The sequence below is a fragment of the Camelus ferus genome, chromosome 6 (assembly GCF_009834535.1).
Source record: "Camelus ferus isolate YT-003-E chromosome 6, BCGSAC_Cfer_1.0, whole genome shotgun sequence".
In the NCBI taxonomy this organism is placed as follows: Eukaryota; Metazoa; Chordata; class Mammalia; order Artiodactyla; family Camelidae; genus Camelus; species Camelus ferus.
The window spans coordinates 34,420,318-34,430,726 of record NC_045701.1 but is presented as its reverse complement, the minus strand read 5'-3'; the positions used below and the strand labels follow the sequence as shown (position 1 = coordinate 34,430,726).

The window sequence follows — 10,409 nt, the reverse complement described above, 5'->3', positions numbered from 1 at the left end:
TGAAAATAGATTACCTTTTGTTACTTAGACTAAAACTTAGGAAGGAAAAGAACACCCCCTGAAAGCCAATAAAGACTGAGGATTTTGTTCGTCAGATTAATATCATTTTCTATCATAGGTGGTTATGCTCATAAGTCATCAACTAATTAGCAATGAAAAGCACACAAATTCTATTGTGTCTTAAGGTGTCAGAAAGTATTATTAAATTTGCAGTGTCAACTGCTTGGTTAATTAAAAATAAACTATTTCTTTTCAGAGAATTGAGGTCAAATGCTTCTATTGTATTTTTCAAAAGTTCATTCAAACTGTTTATTTATAGCGTAAGACGTATAGCATGCTGTAGTAATAATATAGCATGCTGTAAAGCAGCTTACTAACTGGGAGCTGCTTTTTTATTTCTTCAGTTTTATTAGCTGGTACAAAATGCAGGAGACAACAGGTAAAATTCTAAATCTACATAATCAGAATGGTAGAGCTATGTGCAGTGAGAAATGGAGTAGCATAATTTTTCAAAAAGACAAAAAATATACTAAGGAATGGAGGCTTAGTTAGAATATACCGTCTCATACTCTTCATTGACCAAATCATCTGAGCTGAGTGATCCTTAGATGTTTGACCACGTCAGAGACTTAGGATGGTCTCTGTAATTCTCGGCATATCATAGTTACATTACTGTTAAGCATACTATCCACATTAAAAATTATATCTTCTGCTTCGGGGCCCCATGTAGTGGTGGGTAGTATTTAAATATTAACTCTTAAGAAGGAATAAAAGAAAAGGTCAAATAAATAGCATAAGAATACAGTGCCATGACTACTTCAGTAAGCTTATGTCTATAAGGCAATTTAACTTAGAAGGCTCATTTACAATTTAACTTACCCATGGCAATGATAAATATTTTCTAAACTACTTTAGAAAATATTTTGTTTTTAGAAATAAAAATTTGTGAACCTCCAGTTTCCCAATTCTGAAACAGTCTCTCCTCAATTCAAAACTACATCCTACTGAATACTTTGCCCAAGCTTTAATGTAATATAGTTAAGAACTATCTTTTGTCTTCGAATTGTATTTGTCCCCTGTCTTTTACTGTTTCAAAACAATCCAGTTGCAAATCCCAGCCCTTTTCTAATTTTTCATTTTTGAAAAATATTTTTCACAGAACACTTCGTACAATGTCTGGCATCAGCCTTTTTTTAATCTTAACTACCACGTATTCCAAACCCTATTATTTTCTCATCACAGCTCCCCCCTCCTTTAAAAAATCCAATTCCGTGTATAAATACTTTTTATTTTTGATCATGAAGGCTATGTTGTGGTCTCCTATTATGTCATATGTCAGAACAAAATTCTGGACTTGGTTCATAGACCTTTACCAATATGTACTAACTTACCTGCTTTCCTTTTCTTTCAGCTCTCAGGGTATCTTCTTCCCTGACTTGAGGCAAGTGTGTTTTTCATATTTCAGATGAACTTTTATTCCCAAACTAAACGTTATTCTCTTCCTCATTCAGCAGACTGTCATCTATCTTTCATTACTTAAAAGCACCAGAAATCCCAGTGCTTCCTAGATACCCCTTCTAATAAAGGAGCTAAGAGTAGGGTTAGTACCCTTTTCCATTCCCCTCTCTAACAGGAATTAAAATTTATTCTATTCTCTTCGGTCATTGCCTTAGGCATGCAGGTGTACTTGGTTAGAATACCATATCAGTAAAGTTCTTTCTTTGCTAGCTTAATACTAAAGCCATCTTTCAAGCTGAAATGCTGTTGTAGAAAGTACAGGGATGGGGCATCTTTGTTCTAGAAATCTAGTGACTATGTGAACACGTTTCTACATTTTATAATACATTGCCATATACATTATCTCATTTGACTCAGTTGGGAGAGGTGAAGTCCCTTTTATAAAGTAGAAGGAAACCTGATGCTTTAGAGTACTGCAGTATTCAAGAGGACAGACTTTGGAATCAGGTCGACCTCAGTTTGAATTATTACTACAGTGTTTACACCTGTGTGACTTTGGGTAAATTATTAATATCTCTAAACCCAAACTGCCTCATAAAATGGGGATAGTAATACCTACATGATACACTGCATGTAAAGAGCACCACATGTGAAGTGGATTGCTTTGCCATGGTAAGCACTTAATACATAGCAACACGTTAAGGGATTTGCTCAAGACACACTTAGAATACGCCGCAATAACTTGAAACCAGTATTTCCGACTCCAAAGCTGATACTTTTCCACAATCACTGCTTCCTACCACACTGATTTACTTAAATTACTAACTTGATGGATGACCTTGAGCAAAATACTTGAACTGAGTCAGTCTACTCATCTATAAACAGAGACTTTTCAGACTTTCAATGTCTATCCAAATACACTAGATTTTCTTTTTCTTGTCATGTTGTAGGGTTCCTTACATATGCAAGATCTATATAATTATAAGCTGTGCACATTGCAATGAACTTTATTCCTATATTCATATTTCCTTCAATATTTAGTTTTGGATACACACTCAGCTGTTGCCTGTCTTTAGTCCGCCACCCGGCGCCTCGCGAAGGGGATACCCATATCTAGCTTTATTTATTTATATCCTGGTTTGTTTCCGAAAGGATTTAAGGCGGCGAGTGATACTATAAGTTCCCTAACGAAGTCATACAGTGCGAGTAATACTCTTGATGAAATCACCTCGTAGAAAACCGCCCTTGAGTGAGATGCTAACGCCTTTTACCTACTCTTAAATATAAAAACTAATGTACCTAGCTAGAAGTCCAGGAGGTACACGGTTAGGATTCTTCCCTCAGCCTTGACGCTGTCCCACCCGTTGTCAACGGTCACTCCAATGCCCTTCTCAGACTAGCCGAAATTGTAGCCGCTCCAGTCCCGGCTGGACCGAGGTCCCACCCCGCCCCTTCACTCCCTCTCATACCCAAGTTTCCCGATTGGGAAGGGGCCTGAAGAGCCTTTCTCACGTTTCCATATTATTGGCTGGCACGGCTGTCAGTAAACTCTGCTTCCCGCCTTCCAACCTAGCGCGTTTCTTGGACCCCTCGGTTCCTGCGACAAGCCGCTTACGTTTGCCTGAGCCGTGTTGCCGGGGACCCACGACCTTTCACCCCTCCCTTCCCACAGGAGAGCCCCGGCCCCCGGCCCCGCCCCCGTTGCCGGCGCGCGCCCCCGCGCACGCGCTCAGCCCGCGCGCGCACACTCCCGCGCAAACACGCTCGCAATCACCCCCCACCTCGGTGCCCCCCCCACCCCGCCCCCGCAGGCTGAGGCTTCAGCGTTGGGAGGCGGCGGCGGTGGCGGCAGCGGCGCTGCTGAGAGGCAGGGACCCGAGCGCGAAGTGTGTGGGAGTCTGCGAACTCAACCCCTCACTACCCTCCCCTCGCAGCCATCCCCCTCCCTTCCCGCCAGCCCCCCCCAACAAGCGGGAGAAATAATGAGCGAGACCGGGCGGCAGCAGCAGCAGCGCCGAGCAGCCCAGGCAACGGCAGAACCGCTCCGGCAGCGGCGGCGGCGGCAGCACCAGCAGCGGGAGCGAGCGCAGCGCTAGCGCGGCGCGGGGACCGCCGCGCTCCTTCCCGGCTCCTGCCCTCCTCCGCCGCTCGCTCCTCTCTCCGCATCCACCTCCTTCCCCTCCTCCTGCTCATTCACTCTTTCCCTTACTCTCCCCTCCTACTCGGCTTCTCCCCGCGCCCCGCCAGCCCTCGCGCTCTCCCACTCCCTCTGCCCGTCCTCCCCGCTCCCCTCCTCCCGCTCATTCACTCGCCCCTCTCCCTTCTCCACTCTCTCCCCCTCTCTCCTTTCTTCTCCTTCTTTCACCCTCCGTCTCTCACACCCCCTCCATTCCCCTGTCTCCTTTCTGACACTGCACTGCAGCTGCTTCTCAGCCCTGCCCCCTCCCCAGTGAGAACAAACCAGCAACATTGCTTTTTTTTCTTAAAGAGATTTCTATTGATCCGATTAAAAAAAACAAAAACAAAACAACCTTAAGAAACCCCAAAAGCAAAAAAAAAAAAAAAAAAAAAAAAAAAAAAAAAAAAAAAAGAAAAAAAAAAAGAAAAAAAAAGACAAGAAAAAGCCAAAACAAAAGGGAGAACATTCTCCCCCTAGAAGCGGCAGGAACTGCAAACATGATGGCGGCAGCTCCCATCCAGCAGAACGGGACCCACACTGGGGTTCCCATAGACCTGGACCCGCCGGACTCGCGGAAAAGGCCGCTGGAAGCCCCCCCTGAAGCCGGCAGCACCAAGAGGACCAATACGGGCGGTGGGTATCGCTTCCACCTCCCCGCTGGCCCCATCCCCCGCTGCCCGCCCCTGCCTCCCTCCCTCCCGCCGCCCTCCCTCCCTCCCGCGGCCCGGACACCTCCAGCCCGAACCCTGCGGCTCCCGCGCCCTGCCTCGCGCCCCCTCCCCTGCACCTGCCCCGCACCTCGCTGTCCCCGACACATTTCCATTTCTGTGTTTATCATTCATCAAAATGGCGACCGGTTTTTCGGAATAGACCTATCTTTCCATTTAATCGGTCGAAAGGCTGACCATATAAATATCCTAGACCTGGGCAAGGGGGTCCGTTAAGGAGGAGGAGGATGACCCCGAGTGAGGTGATGGCCGCCCGAAGATGCGCGCTGCATTTAACAGTCTGATAAAATAAATAAATAAATGGCACTTGGGTAGCGGAGAGCAAATGACTGGGGCACGAGAGAGTTTTTCTCTCTTCATCCCCTTGGTTTCGGGCCACAAGTAGTATGCAAAATCTTGATGAGTGCATGCTCTTACCGCACTTACATTGTCGGTGCAAATATCTCATTGATTTGTCTTCAGGGGTGTGCATACGAGGGTGGGGGTGTCTGGTACTGTGACTTGTTAGTTAACATCCTGCGCTTCCTGGGAAGATGAGTTATAACGGGACCGGTATCGCTTCTTCATTTGCACTGGAGTCATCCTAACAATGCACCCAATGCATCGAGGCAGAGGTGAATTTATCTACAGCATGTACATTAGAGACGGATGGGGGTCTTGAGAATGGCACACCCGAAAAATTTAGAACGTTCATTCATATAAGGAAGCTGGATTTACCGGGGTGTTTCCTATTTAAGACATGATCAGTTTGACGGAAATTAAAGTTTCTGGAGTTGACTTTATTTCCTAAAACATTTCATTTCAATCTTTCTTGATTCATACAACCCCTCGGTTTTAAAAATTGTGTTTCATTTGGAGGAAGAACATTATCTGGTCACTTTTAAGTGTGTTTGATATAAATGACTCCTAAGCTTTTTAGTATTGGCAAAATTCTTCTTAAGGTCTTTTAATTAATGAGCTTAAACGAGATCATGGTAGACTAAGGAGTGCTAAAGAAATACACCAGGATTAGTTAGATTTGCCAGTCCACATCACTTTGAGTTATTTCCTGGCACTTATTGAAGGCTTGGAATACACCCTACAGTTTGGGTGGATTACTTGGTAGGAGAATGGTTGTTTTGCATACTTTAAGTAGGATATAGGCAATGGCTAATTGTAGTCCTTATGTGTTTGCTAATGTCAAACAAATATAGCCCATCATTTAAGGTTCTTTATTTTGCAGTATGTTAAGTGCAGGTTTGTCATGTTATAAATCTCTGAAGTTTTGTTAAAGGGTCAGTTCATTTTGTTTTACCATAGTAACCACAGATAGAATTGGAAGACTTCCATGTTTGGAATAACAACTGGAATTTAGTCATCAGTTTCTACAGTGCTGCAAAATAATGGAACATGTTTAGATTTTAATTCCAAGTTTGAAAGTATAAATCCTACAAAATGGGAAACATGCCATACATATTTATTTTTCAGTGTAATTGGCTTATTTTCGTTCTTTAAAAAAATTTAACCCCACATTTCCTGCAGCTGTATACCCAATGTTTTAATCACCTTTTTTCTCTCTTGAGGGTGGAGGGGGGATACCAAGTTTAAAATTATCATGTTAATGAAGTATATTTCTTTGCATTTTTCAGAAGACGGCCAGTATTTTCTAAAGGTTCTCATACCTAGTTATGCTGCTGGATCTATAATTGGGAAGGGAGGACAGACAATTGTTCAGTTGCAAAAAGAAACTGGAGCCACCATCAAGCTGTCTAAGTCCAAAGATTTTTATCCAGGTAGGTGCAATGGTGAAGAGATTGTTTGATAAATCCCCAAAGAAAGAGAAGATCTACCTGTGTTGTATGCTGTATTGAAAGAAATTCTTAATAGTGTGGACTTTACTTTATTTATATATTTGATGTATTTGAGTATTTGTGGAAAAATTTTAACAGTATTTACACTGCTGATAATGTCTTGTTTGTATAATTGATATACTGTGTCTATGATTTAGATTAGTTGCAAGATGAATCTTCTGGGTATTCCTAAATATTTTTTTTCTAATTAGGGGAAAAACTCTAAAATTTAAAGATAGAAACCTGGACAGCTGGCCTCAGGAAATAATGTTCTTCTGAAGTTTTCAGACGTAATTGTGATGACAATTAGTCTAGAGTGAATTCAGAAGAGGGGGTAGAAAGGCTTCTTAAAGAATGTACCATTTACTTCTAAATCCATTATGTACCTCTTTCTGCTTCATTGCTTTGTTTGTTGGCCCTGGAGTGAAGTAAAGAGGACAAGTGCTTCCTCTTCAGATTTTTAAAATATTGTGTTTTTAATGTTATTGTGACGAGGAAATATTTTATTATGTAAGAACTAAAATAATGCTTCAAAATTTGTGTTACTTAAGAGCTGTATTTGATTAAAATATGTTAACAGTTTATGTGGTACTGTAGGTACTGTAACCCACTGGAATATGGCAAGTTTCCTAGGTGGTATAATTTTTTTGTACTTTTCAGTGTGCTTTTAAAATTTCAAGTGTTATACAGTTCTGCGTATTTATCTTTTTAAAAATCATTTTGCTACTTAATATTTGGATTTTAAGTTTAATTGGAAAATCTCCATAATTGAACAGTGTTATCCCCTAGATAAAACATTAATTGATTTGCTTTTACCTAGGTGTAGCTTCTGCCATTTTTTTGGTTATTTCACATAAAAAAATATTTATTCAGTGCTGAAAGGACTGATACTGCTTATTTTTATTCTTTGTGGAAATGGAAAGCTGATTTGCTTTCAGTGATCTAATTCAGTAAGAGTTCTTTAGTACAGCAAAGACATCTGGCATGAATGTAAGCAAAACATTTGGAGGATTTCTTTTTCATAGCCAATTGCTTGGTGGTAGAAAAAGGACCATTATTCTGCATAAGAAGGTTTCAGAAGGGTTGGAACTATCATTTAGTTATATAAATTAAATGTAGTATATTTGATAAACCTTAAATTCTATTAAACTGAAACGTAGTCTGTCAGGTATGCTGTCCTTCGAAACTTTGTTTCCCGTGAGTGTAGTTTTGTATATGGCTTTCCTTGTCTCTGAAACTTTCCTTAAGCATTAAGAAAGTTTGCTAACATATTCACATTTGTATGTTCAAAAGGTGTGTTATGATGAAAAAAATCAATGTGGAATTGTGAAAATCCTTAGTACAAATAAAAGCATTCAAAAGAGCTTGATTGCAGAATTAATAGCGTGATAGTTCTAGGAAAAGAGCTGCAATGGTAAATTAAGTTCGCTGTCAATAGATGAAAATGAAATGGCTTTTTTGCATTATACATGAGGTGGTATCAGATGTGCAGGGATGTTACAGAAAATTGGTGTTTATCAAGGATATTCCAAATAGTAAATTAAATGCCTTTTCATTTGAATATAGTTTATTTTCAGTGGGTTGGAAAGGGTGCAACTAGAATTAGATCTTTTGTTTTTAGTCCACTTAGTTGTGCATTTTTTCTTATTACATTGAAATTGCTTATTTTATTTATAGTTCTGAGGCATGTTATTCATACAGAGCAAGAATATCCCTTGGAAAAAATGGAAAACTGGAATGCGTTGAATAAAATTTTGTGTGTGTAGTGACGTAACCTGATCAAATGTGAATTGAAATGTCTGGATAAAAGAAGGCTTATGCTCTGCCTGTAACAGGTGGAAACCAATCACACACTATGGAATCAATTTTAAGGATAAAATAAAGCCCTGTAATTTATAAGAAGCTTCAATAATTCTGAACACTTTGTATTTAAATATGAATTTAACTAGGTTATTACCTGTTCAGACAGATACATCTCTCTTCTTCTGGTAGACTTTTATTTTAGTAGTCTTTCTGTTCACACTTGACCACAAGCCTGTGGTATTATCTAAGGTCATGGTATTCTTCAGCATAACAGCCTTTAAGCTACTTTCAACTTATCTTATTTTGATATACATAAGGGATACTTACCTTGCTCATCTCAAATGAAGTAAATTATAAAGCTGTGGTTTATATTGCCTAATTATAAGGACTTTCTTGTAGGGTTATGCAGTAATTCGGAAGCCCATTTTTGTGTGTTTCATATGTGTATTTATGACTCTTATATTCTCTTAGAGTGAATACGCCCAGTGTTTCTTTCATGAAGCATTTTTCTGTTTCTTATTTGTAAGACAGAATATTTGGGGAAAAGTGCACTTTAGTTGTATATCTTAATGGATTTTCTCAAATTACCTAAGTTTTGAAACATTGTAATTGTATTCGGATGGTTTACTTAAAATACTGGTGTACTTGAGACAAACTTTCTTCAGGATATATAATGCAGAGTACAGACACACTTTGGCGACATTTTAATAAATTTCAACTCAAATGATACATTCATTGTTTTTGTTATAGCCAGTATAATCTCCTCATATTTATCATGTTTGTTTTCCTTTTATTCCCCCCAGGTTATGTCTTTAAAGTGTCTAATCAATCTTGCTTTTCTGAGTAATTTTTTTTAATATTTACAATTGAAATGAAGAAAACATTCTTTGCACATTAACTGATATGAATTTACAATTTATAGAACTGTATATTGCATTGTGTATTTCAGCATGTCATATTAAATAAAATAATATGGGGAAACTATGACGAGGATTGCAAAGTGCATTTTTCAATTACTGGAATTAGAAAAAAAAAAGATCTACAAGTAGAGTCATTTTATTTTTTGCTGTTCTATGTAATTCATCTATCTGCTCCTAAAAATCTAAATCTTACAAAATACTAACTTACTACCTGTGGTTTGTTAATGTATCTTTTATTCTTACTTGATTAAAGCAACATAATTTAATTTATTTATATATCCTTTTTATAATTAGGTTACCTAAAGTTGTTGCCCTGTAGTAAAAAACTGCTGTCTAATTTTGGGGAATATATTACTGTATGCAGTTACAGAATGGCAATAGGATAGTGTTCTTTTATTTCTTTATTTGGCATCTGAAGCTGTGTTTTATTTTTGTTAATAGATTGGTTTTATCTGTTAAAATTATTTCATGAATGGTTCAGGTAGGTAATCAGAAAAACTTATTGAATACATTGTTCATTGGGAATGGTAAAGGATATATAAAATAAATATTTTCATATATGCCTTAGATTTTAGAACACTTCACAGTGTACCTATTTTATTTCATTATCTGACACTAGTATATTCATTATATCAAACAGGAATTCTTTACTATAATCTTGGCATGTATTTGTGTGTATTTTATACTGTTTTCATATTTGTGTCTAAAAACTGGATCACAATTAAAATAATTTCCTTTTATGGTCCTTAAGTTAAAATTTGAACTCCTTATTCTTAGATTTATTATATCTTAATTTGTCACTGTCCAACTTGGGTGATGCTTTTTAAAAAAACACACACGATTTATATGTGAAATCTTTAAAAATCACGAGAAAGCAGAATGTAAGTGAAATTTTCTTTTAATGAGGGAAATACCCTACACTGCCTTAATTTTGACAGGGGGAATATTCGGTGGCCAATTTAACCTTTAGGATTGAGGTTTTATAAGAATGATCGTTTTTTTGGAAATCAGCACTTAATGAAGTTTAAAATAGATCATTTCTTTTCTTTATGTTGTTGAAGGGAGAGTATTATCGGTAGAACAACGTGAATACTTTTGTTACAGCTTCTAAAAGTTGCAGTCTATAGTCTTTTCTTTGGTTTAAGATGAGAAATATGTTAGGAATTTTCTGGCATATATTTTAAGGCAAAATTAATAGGTAAATGTAACAAGTAGAAAATAAAGTATAATTTCCAAAATTGTTGAATTTAATAGGATATTTATCACTACACTGTGCTATACCTTTGGTTTTAGTGTTGTCAAAGAGTTGATGACATATAATGTGTTTTTCTTTAAATATTAAAGTTGTAGTATTTGTATTTGTCATACTACCTATTGTTGTGGGTTATTTATGTTTTCTCTCTATATCCTCAGTTGTAGGAGGAGCCATAAGCTTTCACTGAGACATTAGTATCCATTTGAAAATTTGCTGCATTTTTAGTACTTTATTTCT

The 10,409-nt window shown here is 38.2% G+C and overlaps 2 protein-coding genes across 2 annotated transcripts in view; both read left to right on the top strand.

Moving 5' to 3' along the window:
- The first annotated feature begins 809 nt into the window (after window positions 1–809).
- On the top strand, window positions 810–3,988 carry LOC116664437 (neurogenic locus Notch protein-like). The gene is made up of 2 exons (XM_032482890.1): window positions 810–821; window positions 3,192–3,988. Exons 1-2 carry the CDS (start codon window positions 810–812, stop codon window positions 3,552–3,554), a joined length of 375 nt encoding a protein of 124 aa, XP_032338781.1. The 3' UTR covers window positions 3,555–3,988.
- Window positions 3,989–4,097: 109 nt separating this feature from the next.
- Window positions 4,098–10,409, top strand: part of NOVA1 (NOVA alternative splicing regulator 1) — a 143,290-nt gene continuing 136,978 nt past the window's right edge. Inside the window, exons 1-2 of the mRNA XM_032481807.1 lie at window positions 4,098–4,270; window positions 5,994–6,137. Of these exons, the coding sequence (XP_032337698.1) occupies window positions 4,135–4,270; window positions 5,994–6,137 (280 nt within the window). The 5' untranslated portion in view covers window positions 4,098–4,134. The remainder of the gene's footprint in view (window positions 4,271–5,993; window positions 6,138–10,409) is intronic.